This window comes from Saccostrea cucullata, unplaced genomic scaffold, assembly GCF_032062105.1.
Source record: "Saccostrea cucullata isolate Sc308-1 unplaced genomic scaffold, CSIRO_AGI_Scuc_v1 ctg506, whole genome shotgun sequence".
NCBI classification, from domain to species: Eukaryota; Metazoa; Mollusca; class Bivalvia; order Ostreida; family Ostreidae; genus Saccostrea; species Saccostrea cuccullata.
The window spans coordinates 189228-204366 of NW_026928892.1; the positions used below are offsets into that span (position 1 = coordinate 189228).

Genomic DNA, 15139 nt, shown 5'->3' on the forward strand with positions numbered 1-15139 from the left:
GAGGTATCAAATGTATTCATACTGAAGCAAAGAAACAATAACTTTGGACCAAGAATTTTTAACTTTTTTTATGAAACAGACAACAAATACTGTTTTGCCTGATACACAGACAAAGGGGGCTAGCATGCACTTCATATGAAATTCGCATGGATATCGTGCGAATTCTTCGCATGAGAAGGAGACAAAGAGGACCATCATATTCGCATGAACATTTCATGCGATTTTGACATGAAATTCGCATGAATATCATGCGGGAAAAATTTGCAAGATATTCATGTGAAAATAGAACCCATGTTTCATATGAATTTCCTGCGAAGACAAGCATATTATTGTCCCCCCAGAAATCAATCTCAAGCTATTAATTTTGAGTTCCTTAAAGCTTTTACTTGGAAACAGAATCTTTGCTTCTTGTCAGTTCCTATACAGTATAAATGATTTCTACTTGGATAATTTCAGTAGATTTAATATTTTTTTCTTTTCCTTACAATTAATGAATGATTATGCAAAAAGTTAATTTGAATTTTAAAGAATCAAAACTTGTTTCTTGACTCCCTAACTAAATAAACCAAGACATTTGTGATAGTCACGTCAAATTCTACATTGAAAACTGAAACATTTGATCGTTTTCTATCTTCTTTATTGGGGTTCTCATCACATAAATTTCTTCATCTTGAGAATTCTGTTGAGAGGGTGTTGTTAGTAAACCTGAAAATACAAATACATGTATTAAACAATAAGTTTATTAAAATGCAATATGGGCAATATATTTTTAAATCAATTATGACTTCCCTAAATGGATCCATCTTCCCAAGTCAAGTTTTTCTGATCCGCTCCGCTTCAATTAAACCCTTGACTGAATACGGGGTTTACTGTCACGCCATCTAGCAAGATGACACATTTTAAACTCTACTGACCTCTGCTATTGACCAATCAGACAAATTCAATAGAGAATTTAAGAGAATATTGGAGTTCGGTAGCAAATTTATTATAATTCAACTAAAAAGTTGAGACAAACCTTTGATTGGGCTACATGTATTTAATGATAGAGTATTATTCTTGGGAGTAAAACTGGTGTGTTTTGTTTTTTTGTTTTTTTTGTTTTTTTTTTTTTTTTTTTGTTTAAGATTTAGTTTCAGATTAAATAAAGAAATGATTTTGATTGGTTCATGCAGATTTGCATGCATAAGGCCAATCAGAGGACGCGTTTCTAACCCCGTCAAACCGAGTCTATTTGGCCAAGGGTTTTTGTGAAGCGGATCAGAAAAAATTTGACCTGGGAAGATGAAATGGACCTTAAGGACGCGTCAAGTGATCGAGTCAGGTGGTGATTAAAAAAAGAATTTGCTGTGACCATTTCCGGAATAAGGAGCGTGATATGATTGCGCTCATGACAAAAGGGGTCTATTTTTCGAAAGCAGAGGCATTATAGGCTATTAAGGGTTTAGCTGCAGATCAGTAGCTCTCCGAAAAAATTATATTGATAGACCGGAGAGCTACAGTGCCACCCATTGAAAAAAAAAAACTGTATATTTATTGCGCACAAAAAAGTGCGGTCGGTTTCATATTTATTTCTCCATGTTTTTAAAATTTTACTAACCGTGTGTTTCTAACATATTCTTTCGCTGTTTCCAAAATCAAAAATTCCTCTTAATTGTTGTGAATAGTCCTCCTCACCCTAATATTGTAATCATCGAACATTTCGCTTATTTATACAGCCATTTTGGTTTCAAAGATAATTCGGTCAAATATGCTTCGTTCGGATGTCAATACGAGAGTACTTGATAGAAGATAAAGGGTTTTGTTTTAAATCTCTCCTTATTTGCAGTTGAAGTAAGAATTTGGAAGAATTAATAAAGAACCGAGCGCACTTTTTGTGCGCAATAATTATAAAGTTTTTTCAATGGGTGGCACTGTAGCTCTTCGGTCTATCAAAATATTTTTTTCAGAGAGCAACAGATCTGCAGCTATTAAGGGTTTTGTCCATGCACAGAGTGTATCGGTGAGCGTTGGCTACATTTTTTTATCCACGTGCTTGTTTAACGATTTGACACGTAAATAGCTATTGTGTATCTCTGAACATTGAAAACCCATTCATTTAAAATAATTTTAATTTTGAACTCTTTAGACCTGGAACATATCTAAAATGACTTTTGTACTGGGTCAAGTCTCATCTCTAAATATCGGTACAAGGTACCCTAATTTCTATCCATTATGAATCTCAGATTATTTTCTTTGTTACTTAGTCAATTTCAAAAAAAAAAATAATAATTTTCTTATTATTTTTCTTTGAAAAAAACATGTTTACAGACAGACAAACAGACATTGTGATTCCAGGACAAATTTACCACTTATTTGTAGGAGTAGTAAGCCTTATTCTAAGGGTCAATTTAAGATGGCATGAGACTATTCAATTATATATGTGTGACCCGATAATCCTGACTTTTGAGATAACTCAATGTTTCAATGCGCCTACTGTTTTCAATATACCCAAATCTTTCCCATTGGAAAATTGTTATTCTGTATATTTGAGTAAACTTGAATTTCCATAACCTGAGACATAAAAAAAAGCTGTGCTACTTGACAAAGTTTGTAATGGTTGAAATTAGCCAGGTGTGGTTCAAGAGATGTCAAAATAGAAAATGAGAAATTTTACAAAAGAAAGACAAATTTTGACAGAAAAATACGGCTAACTTTAATAAGCTTCCGGCTTTAGTGAGAAAATTAATGAAATATAGCTTAGTCATAATTGTCAAAAAGTGTCCAAAAAATTCATACAAAATATTTAAATGTACTTTTGTCAAATCAGTATTATTTAGGAGTTAGGACTTCTCTGGTACTTGAGGTTGGATCCTTGTAATCGTTCCTACAGAGAAACTAGAAAATGTCAGATAGTGTAAATTCAATGACATTTTGTTCATTATCTCTTGATTATTTTATTATACATGTATTCTATAAATTATAGAGGACCATATTTTATTAAAAACATGCAAGATCAGCAAAAATCAGTTGAATGCTTATGGTTGTGATATACACGTACATTGTGTAATAACAAAATTGTAATACATGTAATAAAAATATTATTTTCATATATAAGTACAGCTCGACAAACTTTTTAAGCTCACATGGTTTTTCGCACAAATTAAGGTCACATTTTTATAATAAAAATTACTATTTTCGAACCTCAGAACGATGACACGGCCCTACGTTATATTACATATATAATGTCAAGTATAAATGTCCTTTAAAATTATTATCTTAAGTTTCCAAAGTGGATGTTTCAGAGGGGAATTTATCAATAAATGGTACGATGTTTCTACTATAGGCCTCTACCATAGGTTATTTACAGATAATATAAAACGTGATTTCTTTGATTCAATGTAGTTGAAAATTTTAAAATTTCTTCTTAAAGGTGAGTATTTTTTAAAATTCTTTGCTCATTTATTATACTCATCTGGGTTTTGTCGAAATGTAGTACCGAAAAGAGATAACAATGCTGAAAGAAACCATACTACAGGGTAGGATTATGAAGTATTGTTTATTTTTTTAAATAGTAAATTTTTTCTATGAAAAGGAAAATTCTTATGCATTTACAGTTTGAAACGTTAAAATTTTGGTGTGGGGTGAATCTTTCATGATTCTAGATTTTAGAAGGTGACTCTGAAAAATGCCACCTTATTAACATACAAAGCAGTAAAACAGATGAAAAATACTATTATCACCCTGCGCTAAACAGTCAGACTGTATAGAAAATACAAGTTACAGTAGCTGTACTGTGCCCGTATCTATGTTTCTGCAAAGAGCTACTGCTTTCAAAAAAACGGACAAAAAGATAGCTGCAATTGGTAAGAAACCACAAAAAATCAAATGGAAATAGTTGTTATTTTTCAGTCAAGAATATATCAAAGTTCGAGCAATTGATTTGGATGAATTATGTTTTGGTAAATGAAATAAAACTCAAATAATATAAACAAATACTTTTCAAATGTATTTTGATGTCTCAATACACAATATTACATTATAACAATGTGACCTTAATTTGTGCGAAAAACGATGTGAGCTTAAAAAGTTTGTTGAGCTGTATATATTTCTGCAACAAATATTTCTCATTAGATTTTTACCTGTTTACATTTATCATATTAATCGTCTTTGAGAAGCTGTCAATGTAGTACAATGAAGAGCCATCTGCTCATTCCTAGAAAATACCTGTAAGTGTAGTATAAACATTTGATAAATATTTTTTTAAATATATTTATTTCTACAATAAAGAATATACAGCTGTACAGTACAGCGTATTTTAGGGAAGAAACTAGGACTTTCAGTCTTGCCTGTTAAAATCAAGACAGGCCTATATACATGTAACTAAGTAAGCCGCTTCATATCTGCATATATTTTGGAATTCACAGAATTGTAATTCATATAACAGCTGAGATTCATTTAAAGGTAGCTCTTTTATATGACCTCATTATCTGGTAGACTAATAGATAGTTTTAGACAGGCAAGAATTTAGCAAGAGTTACTTCCCGAATCTTTATATCTACATTCTTTGGCCAGGATATAATTCTGCAGCGCTTTATATTACTTGATGCAGTTTATATACATGTACCAGACCCATGCGCAACAGGATTTCAAAACAAAATATTACACCTAATATTGTAAGAAAAGCAAAGAGCCTGTGCCAGGTACATCTGTCAGTTTCAATACACTGCATTTACGTTATCTATAGTTGTCAACAAATATTCACAATAAAGGTATTACATCAATCTGGTATAAAAAGAAGATGAAAATCTAACAAACTTACACAAAATACATGCATGCAGTTGCAAACATTCTGCTCTTTCTTGTCTGCTTTCTCAGCCGCATGATGACGTCATATGTGACGTACTGCATTCGATAAAAAGCTGTCTCTAGTTCCGTAAAGAAATTTATATCCCTTAGTCACCAAAGTTCGTCTCTGACGCGGAAATACATTGTCAAGATTAAAAAAAAATGAAAACCCAAAATTAGAAAAGTTTAAGTATTTCCAGATTCTGGGATGAATACGAAACTGATCAGCCGAATGAGCCAAATTTTACTTGCACTTCCTGTTACAAAAAAATCGAGTCAGCGACAGCAGCCTCAGCTCTCTCCTGAATTTTTTTTCTAGACTTTCCTTTTGGCTGATTGTGCTCTAATCCATTAAACAATGGTAAATATATGTATCCTTTGTCAGTTGTTTGTTACATTTTGCATTTTAATGCACATTTTTATTAATATTCCGTTGGCAACGAAAATTTTAAGATTAACCATATTTTGTTCTCATCTCATGTTCGTTTCAGGTTCTACGTAACGCAGCCAGGTACTAGTAAACAGATGAACCGAATGGTCTTTTTATGCTTAAGTATAAGTCACATTATCCAACGATGGGGTAAACGATGAGAAACCGATGCGTTTTTTGATGAAAATGGCGTGGTTGCCGGCCGGGCACCACTAGTGATCGGACGGTGACTGAGTCTTTTTTGCGAATCGGTGGGGTCATCGGTAGGAAATAATTCGTAGTTAAAATTCAGCGATGTCTCCAACGATGCCTCACATCGCTCCTCATCGGCAACCCATCATTAATACATCTTTCAAGGATCGGCCGATGTATGGCCGAGCATCGTCCAATATCCGTTGAATCCGAGGTCATCGGGGGGTTGAGTGGTGTTCAACAGATAACGACCGATCATCGTTCGATGTTCGACCAAACATTGGCCCGTAGTCGACCGATGTACGAACGATGTTCACCAATGTATGAGCGATGTAATATACATCGGCCGATTATCCTGGTACATCGTTTTATGCTTAGCAATGCATCGCTGAACCTTTGTAAGTCCGGCCAGCAACCACGCCATTTTTCATCATAAAACGCACCGGTTTCTCATTGTATACCACATCGCTGGATAATGTGACTGATACTTTAAGGACTAGTGGGCCGATGTGGACCGATGTTGGGGCATCGTTAACACCACGGATTACTACCGATTACTACCGGTCTACGGCTAACGGCCGGGAAATGTGACCTAGGCATTAGCGACATCTATTTGAAGGCTTCACCAAATCTTGGGTAACAAATTTAAAGAGTGTGTTTTTATCTGACACATATGATATGAAGAGAGTTGTAAACACGACTTTTAAAATATATCACACAAAATATTTTTGGACATAGGTCCAACAAAAGATCCAATCCACTTTGGAATTAATTTGAGGTCTATTAGATTCATTGTCATCAATTTTGAATATCACAATTACAATAGCTAGTCGATTTATAGAGTAGGTCAATAAACACACTATATTTTGTCAGAACTCTTAACGTGTCTCTATCATACAGTTATGGATGTGCTGAACATAGGGTCTTCTGGTTCGCTCAAAACATACACCGTATAACCCCTATTAACTGCCCCGGGCGCTTAGAAAATAGCAAAAAGAGGGCCGTTATTTGAATATTCCTTTTTTAATATTCAATGCCATATTCTAACTTCAAAATATCTTTTGAAAAAAAAAACAAATTCAAGGAAGCACTAAAATAATGTCTAACTAATGCCTAATTTACAGGAATTGGTCCCTTTGACCTAAACACTTTGAATATTAGAATGGGCAGTAATTTTTATAACAAAATTTTCTTGTAGGAAATGCTGTCCAGGACAGAAGACTGAAAAAAAGACTAAAAAACTGCCTTAAAAAACACAGCCATCATTAAAGTTAATCGATTAAAAAGGAACATCCGAACAATATGATATTAGGAACTGGCAATTTGAATCGACCACTGTGGCAGAAACGCCTAAATAAACATTGAAATGCTCAATTTCTTTGTTCAGAGCTTTTTCTCTCTTGGTGTATTTTAAAATACTTAAAATATTTATGCGAATTTTGCACATTAAACATGAAAAACTAATAAATTTAAGATCGCATGCATATCATGCAAAATTATCCTCACATGAAAATCGCATGAATTTCGCATAAATATTGTATGAGGACATTCGCACGTGGAACTTTCCTCATGTTTTTCGCATAAATACCATGCGAAAGGGCAAAGGTATCCACTTTTCCCCTTTGTAATTACACAGATTTGCACTGACCATAAACAACTTCTACTTTTCATTTGTTCATGTTAGGTTCGATATTGTCTTATTTTCCGTTCATGTCAAAATTTTACACAACCGAAGTCATCTTGCACGGAAACGCAAGTGTTAAAGATAGATAAAAATTCAGACGGAAAGACCTAAATTATAAGTCATCACGTGTAATGCAAGTTTGGGACAAAAGACTGGTCAAAGTATTTATTACGAAATAAAATATCGGAATATAGAAGGAGGGCGAACTTAAGCTTGATAGTACGACCGAGATTTTGTCTGGACTAGTTAAGGTTTTTCGTCCTAATAGTAGGCCTTTCAACTAATTTTTTTAGGCTGCACAATAAGTCATTTCACATGGTAAAAACATTTCATTGAAATATTTATATGTAAATGAAATTATTAAATAAGCTTAAGATTAATAACTCATGCATACATTTATTAAATCATTAAAAATTTTGATTATTTAAAAGTGACTACAATGATATGTTTAAGGAAAGGTAGCTCAAGTGTGAAAATGACTAATCTATTTCCGATTAATGAGTTATAATTTTTAGGAATAACATATAGGTTGTTTCAGCATTGGTGTTGTTATATACACAAAAGGGTTCCTTACATGTACATAGTCGTTGAACGAAAACTCCCGAGAGTAGTAGACGTCATAATAGCCATGTTTACGTTACAAAACTGATGACAATGTGTTGACCAAAGGGTTATATAGTAACTTTACGTTAACGATGGAAGTGAATTTGAGTGTTGTGCCGAATTTGAAAGTTTATGTTTATTTCAAAGGTTTTGCTTGTTTCGGTATAATAAACAATTCATTGCATGATAGTGAGGGAAATATGAAGATTTATTCAGCCAAGAAATATATTCTGCTTGGGCGAAGCCCTCGGGGAATATGATTTTTTTCTTGGCTGAATAAGTCTTCATATATTTCCCTAACTATCATGCAATAAATGTATAATGTCATGCGTGTGTTGCATTTTTGCCCTCTCTCTATAAAAATATATATTTCTACAAGTACATGCAACAAATAATTACTTTATGTGTGTTACTTAACACGAAGAAGAACGCCCAAGTAAAACAATCTAATCAGGTTAAAATTAAGAAAGAGGGGGGGGGATAGATTTCATTTTTTATATTTATTTATAGAAAATACTTATATGTGATTTAACGCTGTCCGCAACTATAAAGAAAATAAATTTAACATAAGTGCTTATTTCAAAACCATTGGATTCCACTGACAGAAAAAAAACACTTTTGAAATGCTAAAAATGACTTCCGTATGAACAATTAGATACCTCGGACCTGCTCTAAACAGGTTTCAACAATGACTTATAATTCATAACAGCAAACCCTATCTGCAGTTGAAAGACCTACTAATAGAAGATATTCTACTAATTCTGATGGTTAAGATTATTTTTTTTTAAAACTTAGAATCCAACTTTGAAACATCATGCTGTGGTTTCATTAATATTCGTTGAGCACCAATTTTCGAGGATTTTATTTGGTAAGGAGATCCACGAATTTTCATTGAATTAAGAAATTTGTTATTCATTGTATAGCCAATTCTTTCGTCCACGAAATTATGTATCCTCAAAAACGTTTGTTATATTAAATCCACAAAAATTATCGCCAACGAAAATTAATGAAACTACAATATCTCGCTCCTTTCTCAACACATTTGGCTCAAATGTACAGCATTTATAGACGTTACAAAACAGTCTCAGAGTGCTGTCAGTCAGTTATTACCCTTTAATTAAATATTTAGCAGTTTTAGTTTCCAGACAAAGGATCTGAGATTACAAAGCTGAAGCAGAAATCTTACCGAATTATTATAATACAGTCCCTTAAAATTCTACTTTCTCATTTTTCCGATTCTATTCGCTCACCGTTTGTTCACCGTTCGTTCAGTGCACATTCGCTGTTCATTAAGCATGCCTTTTCAGTTCTCTCCCCATTCACAGTTTTGAATTCATCGTTAGTCATGTGCTCACATCACGAGCACCGTTAGCAAAGTGTTCACCGTTCACTTTGCGTTCACTTTGCCTTCAGCGTTCACTTATCGTTCAGTCTTTATTGTCATTCGGAACTTCGAACTGAAAGGACTTATCTCTTGAAGGTAAGAATGCAGGTTTTTGATTTGATAACTAAGATATCGTGTTTGGAGAAGCATTATTTCATACCAAAAAATAACTACAATACTTTTATATTTATTATTTAAACTGAACTGTTGGGTTATTTATTTAATTTCAATCTCTGGAAAATAAATTTTGTTATACGTACATTAAGTACCTTTGCGTGTGTATAACGATGCTAAAATATCAAATTTAAATAAGTGCAATATACAAATGCTTCAAACACGGACACCTTTTTTTTTGTTAAACTAGACAGAATGTTAATTGATGATCAATTAGTCTTTTGATTAAACAATTACAGAAAAAAATTTTAAAAATACAAGAAAAATTTTTTTTCTTAACCCCTTATCTTTAAAATATACACGCAATCATGTGAGAATTAGATCTGAGAATTTAAGCACAGGTAACGCAATCTGTGTATAAGACCGCGTCCCCTCCGCGGTGTGTTAATCCTTTCTGCGTTACGCCGTTGCGGGTTTTCATTGCGGTGCGTATCTGTAACCCTGTTTACATCGCGGCGGGGACAATTACCGTTATTCTTCAGCTTAGAATTTGTTACCTGTAAAGTCTTAATTGTCTTTTTTTATCATGTAGATAAAGGAAGTGGTGGTGGTTGGGTGGATTAAAGGTTACGACTCCATTTATATTATGAATACGATCAAAGGGCTGTTTTTTAATATCTATTCATTTTTTTTAAGGATTTTCAAAGTGTATATAATAATCGTATATCTCTTTTAGCAATAGTCACTGAAATTTAATTAATTATCTTTTACGTCTTATAACAGCAATATCACATGAAATATCGTCAAAACATTATTAGTTACACAGTCAGTTAGTGACCTAATACGGACTCGTACGGGGTGTGAAATGGAAATCCGCATTGGGCGAGGAGAACTGTGTAACGAATTTATCCCGCTGAAGACATTTTTCAATATAAAAAAAAAAATATTTGTGCATATTATGAAAATATTAGTTTTAATCCAATAACAATCAACATAAAATATCGTTACGGTAACAAGAAATTTAACTATAAACTACCTACGTTGACCGTTTCTTAGCCGCCATTTTTATTTACAATAACAACGCTTCGAACGGAATCGCGTGCCCTATTTTCATATTATGCCTCGACGGAGAGGTAATATGGAAACGGAGAGGTAATACGGAAAATTTCAGGGCGTCATGTGATTAGCTTTTATCCAATCAGTAATCGACAAATTTGTCTGAAGCGGGATAATATCAAATATTATAGGGTTGCTTAACTTATATTGGTGAATATTGGCATAAATCTTGCGTTCATATAAGTCACTTATAGATGAAAAGTACACTGAAAAAGAGCTTTTGTTTGAGGATATACGCACATTGCACGAGGAAGAGGAGATCCGAAAGGAAATGGACAAAAAGAAATGCCTTGAAAACGCTAAAGCTGTCAACTTGAGAAAGAGAGCTATGGAGAGATTGTCACCAGAAAAAGGTAAATTGATTTCGTAAACCTGTGTTTAAAAATTTAATTTTGATATTTTTGTTAAAAGGTTATATAGATATCTTGGCATTTTTAGGATCATAACCACGAGAGTCCCCGGTCTTCTATATGTAAAACAGCGGCAGGAAGGAGTAGCAGCGCTGTTCTCTTCTACATCCGATCTAGATCTGACAATGACAGACAAGTAAAGCGCGAAGAAATGGACAAAAGGAGAGAGGAACTTAGGCTAGAAAGAGTTTGCATTGGAGAAGGAAGAAAGAAAACAAAGAATAGGAATGGACAAACAACACAATATAATGATGTTAAGTTTATCTGAGATGATATCACATCGAAAATATAAAACTCTTGTGTTTATTGAAACTTTCAGAGCAAATATTGATGACAACAATTTTGTCTCTGTTTAATCTATTCAAAGTTAAAATTATAAATTTTATATGTCTATATTTTTTCAGTTATCCACGAATAATTTTGTCACTGGGTATTTTGGCAGGACATGTCTATATTAATGCAATCCCGATAAGTAATCTTGTAGACTTGTTGGCTCTAAACCAAAGTAAATACTCGTCTCGATTCCGTATAAGCACAAGTGACAATTAGTGAGAATGGACGCCACTTAAAAGTACTTTCCAACTGACTGCAAGTACAACATCTGGTATTTCCGATAATGAAGTAAAGAATACAGGCTTATAATTTTCCAGAAATATACAACTTACGTCATTTCTATCTGTTACAATCAAAACATTCAGTGATAGACAATGAAATGGGCGGTTACAATTCGACGCGGACGTGGGGAAAACATCGGATTGAAATTGCAGATCGAAATTCATTTTCAATCCACCTCAGCTATACCCTAGAAGGCACATTATTACTGATTGACCAAGAAGACAAATAATTTCAATTTTGGTTCGGTTTAATTTTATTTTTTTTTTGGTCCAGTGTTTTAAATAAATTAATATTTAAGGGACAAATATATCATTTCTGTTTGGTAAATATATGTAAATCTATGTTTTTTTTTTTGGGGGGGGGGGGGGGGGGGGGGGGGCTGAACGATTTTTAAATAAAATTGTCCAACAGTTTTCAGTGAAAATAAGTATAAAACTCGTGCACTCTATTAATTCTAGAAATAAAATATATTGTCATGTTAAGCCATGACCTGACTCGACAATTTTTAACCCCTCCCCCCCCCCCCCCCCCTTCTACATGTAGAATCCTATATCTTCTGAAAAATAATCTTTGTTTTCTGTGATCTTTCGCGTTATTAAAATCATAAGCTAAAATTCATATTAATGTGAACTTCAAACAACATGTGTTTGAGAGTTGAAATTAGTTGATTTTTGGATCATATATTCACTCTTTGCTTTGAAAACAGCTCAGGTGGTTTGAAAATGAATTTTTATCTTCAATTTCAATCCGATGTTTTCCCGAAGACCGCGTCGAATTGTAACCGCCCATTTCATTATCGATCACTGGATGTTTTGATTGTAACAGATGGAAATGAAGTAAGCTGTATATTTCTAATTTTGCCAGTTAATGTTCCGCGGTCTTAACTTTTTATCCAGTGGAGACATTACTTTCATATGTCACTTGTGTATTCCTTGTGTTAAGACACAATTCCACCAAATGTAACCTTTTGACCTTGACTTGGAGTTTGACCCACTTTTACATAAAAATTTCAAATTTTTACTTTAGCAATATCTTTCGAACAGTCGATATCAGGATATATATACTTCACATATGTATTCTTTTTGGAAGTCCTTTCATTGGATACCAACAATCTTGACCTTTTGATCTTCACTTTGTAGATTTCCGTACCTGTGAAACAACTTTAACCTTGCCCATAACTTAGGAACGGTAAGGGACAGGGCTTTCTTACTTTATGTATGTTATCCTTGAGAGAGGACCCTTCATTGGATACCAAGCATTTTGACCATTGGACCTTGATCTTTGAGTTTTACCTACTTTAAAAGGCAAACCTTGACCATAACTTTTAAAAGGTTGGGACTAGTGTTTTCATACGTCACATACTTAATCCTTGTGACAAGACGTTTCATTTGATAACAAGAACTTTCACCCTTTGACTTTGACCTTGGAGTTTGACCTACTTCTAAAAAATTTAACCTTGGCCATAACTTATGAAAGGCTAGGGCTTCCATACTCTACATAAGTTTTCTATGTGGCAAGATCTTTCATTGGATACCAATTACCTTGACCTTTTGACCTTGACCTATTCATAGAAATATTTTCCTACAAGTTTAAAGAATGGCTTATATTGGTGATTTTTATTCCATAAACGTTCATGTTTTATGATTATACAAAACGACAACGTCACGGTGTTGAAGCATATAACGTCAACGTAATGACGCGACAGCATTGATTAAGAAAACAATGCTAAATTGAAACGGCTGTAAAAAAAGAACCAGAAAAGATATTCTTATAAAATAAAATGTTTTACAACATACAAATCTTAGAGTATAATGTAAGAAAGTTCAATTTATTTTGATGACTAGGCTGATTTTTGCACTTCGTGAACTTAGCTCTTTGTCTAACAATTCCATCAATAAATACCGAACAAAGGGACACCTGTCATTTGAACAGCATGAAATAATTCATCCAAGCTCTGATTTGATAGCGGTTAAGGTCGACTTAGAGATGAGAATGATGATAGAAAACATATCGTTAATGATAAAGGACACAATCTGGTCTTCCAAATATTTTGCCGATGTCAGAAAGTCTTTAAGGATAAGCAAGTCTTTGTAGCAAAATGCAAAGCCCTTCAAGTCCAGAATAAATAATCCCGTTCTGACATATATCTTTATCGGGTATGTGTAATGCATGGAATACAATGCTTATAACATATTTTTCAAACATGAAAAGTAATTTGCACTCATCCTTCGTTCACCTTTCAAGATTAAAATTCTTTTCAAACGTTCTTCTGTCTTAATCAATAATAGAAAGAAAAGAAATTCTTCTTCCATTACTCCATCAGTAGCAGCCAGCAGGCGTAAATCTTCCATTTTCCAAAACATCACTTTGATTTGACAAAATGTGATCTATAACATCTTTTGTTATGTCACACGTACGTGTACATGTTTGAAACAAAAGGCCCATGGGCCTAATAGTGCACCTGAGCATCATGCAATAACTTTTAATTAATTGCATGAATTTGACTCGTGTTTTAAACAGGAGGCCACGAATTTAACAATTACTTATCATAACTGTACACTTAGCATGCTTACATTCATTTGGTTACATACAACCAGGTGCAGAAAAGAAGATTATTAAAGAATTTTTGCAATTTCATTATATAATTGCTGTGCTGAACATGGATCATCAAATTCGAAAAAATACCAAGTCATGTTACCATCAACTACGAAATATTGGACGCATTCGAAATTTAATATAAAGGAGTGCTTGTTAGATCCTTGTGTACTCACTTGTAACCCCTTGTCTAGATTATGGCAATGCCTTACTATACGATATATGCACCAGTTCCTTAAAAAAAAATCAACGGATTCAAAATACGGCCGCTAGGATAATTACTCGTGCCAAAAAAAAACATGACCATATCACCTGTGTTAGTTAACCTACATTGGCTCCCCGTAGAACATCAAATACAGTACAAGCTGCTTCTACAGACTTTTAAAGCTTTAAACGGAACATCGCCACTATATATACAAGAACTGGTTCAGGTTACACGCCTAGTAGATCTCTACGCTCAGAGAACTTCATGTTCCTCTTTCAGTCGCGCGTGCGGACTAAATGATACGGCTACAGGTGATTCGACGTGGCTAGTGCAACATTGTCAAACAGTCTTCTCAAAACTTGAGATTGGAAAGAAATTTTATTCGTTTTGAAAATAGTTAAAAAATTATTAAAAGCTTATTTATTTACTACTGTTTCCCAGATTATTCTTAAGAATCTATTTAAATTGTTTGTTTTTTTTTTTAATCTTAAATTTAGATAATCTAATAACATGGGACATTACAGCAATTTACATGTACGAGGGTTGTAAAATTGTAAAGTTTGACAACATTGATAATTACTGACAAATATTGATAAAATATGTGAATCTATATTTTTTTTCATTAAATTCATGTTTCATTTTATTAACATGCAAGTTTCCCAGATAGCATGACTACGTTGGCCCAACGTTGGCTAATGGTTGGACCGTTGGCCGATGGTTGGGGTTGGGTTTACAACGTTGGCCCAATGTTGGGCCAATGTTAACATTACACTATTTTACGCAGAGGCCGACGTTGGTTGGGGACACAACGTTGGCCCAATGTCGGGCCAATGTCAACATTACAATTTTACTCGGAGGCCGAGGTTGGTTGGGGACACAACGTTGGCCCAACGTTGGGCCATTGTTGTTGGCTTGTCACCACTAAGTCGACATATTTTGATGGGAGTACAACTTTGGCCCAACGTTG

General features: G+C 33.8%; 2 protein-coding genes across 2 annotated transcripts in view; one reads left to right on the top strand and one right to left on the bottom strand.

Moving 5' to 3' along the window:
• Nucleotides 1-15139, bottom strand: part of LOC134279072 (uncharacterized) — a 177567-nt gene that overhangs the window by 128178 nt on the left and 34250 nt on the right. The gene's annotated exons all lie outside the window — the stretch shown is intronic.
• On the top strand, nucleotides 10097-11025 carry LOC134279077 (uncharacterized). Its single transcript, XM_062761418.1, has 3 exons — nucleotides 10097-10127; nucleotides 10542-10700; nucleotides 10829-11025. Exons 1-3 carry the CDS (start codon nucleotides 10097-10099, stop codon nucleotides 11023-11025), a joined length of 387 nt encoding a protein of 128 aa, XP_062617402.1.

Coding starts and splice junctions, on each gene's coding strand:
- LOC134279077 (XM_062761418.1), top strand. CDS start 10,097: ATGGAAATCCGCATTGGGCGAGGAGAACTGT. Junction 10,128..10,541: donor CATTGGGCGAGGAGAACTGT/GTAACGAATTTA, acceptor AGTCACTTATAG/ATGAAAAGTACACTGAAAAA. Junction 10,701..10,828: donor GAGATTGTCACCAGAAAAAG/GTAAATTGATTT, acceptor TATGTAAAACAG/CGGCAGGAAGGAGTAGCAGC.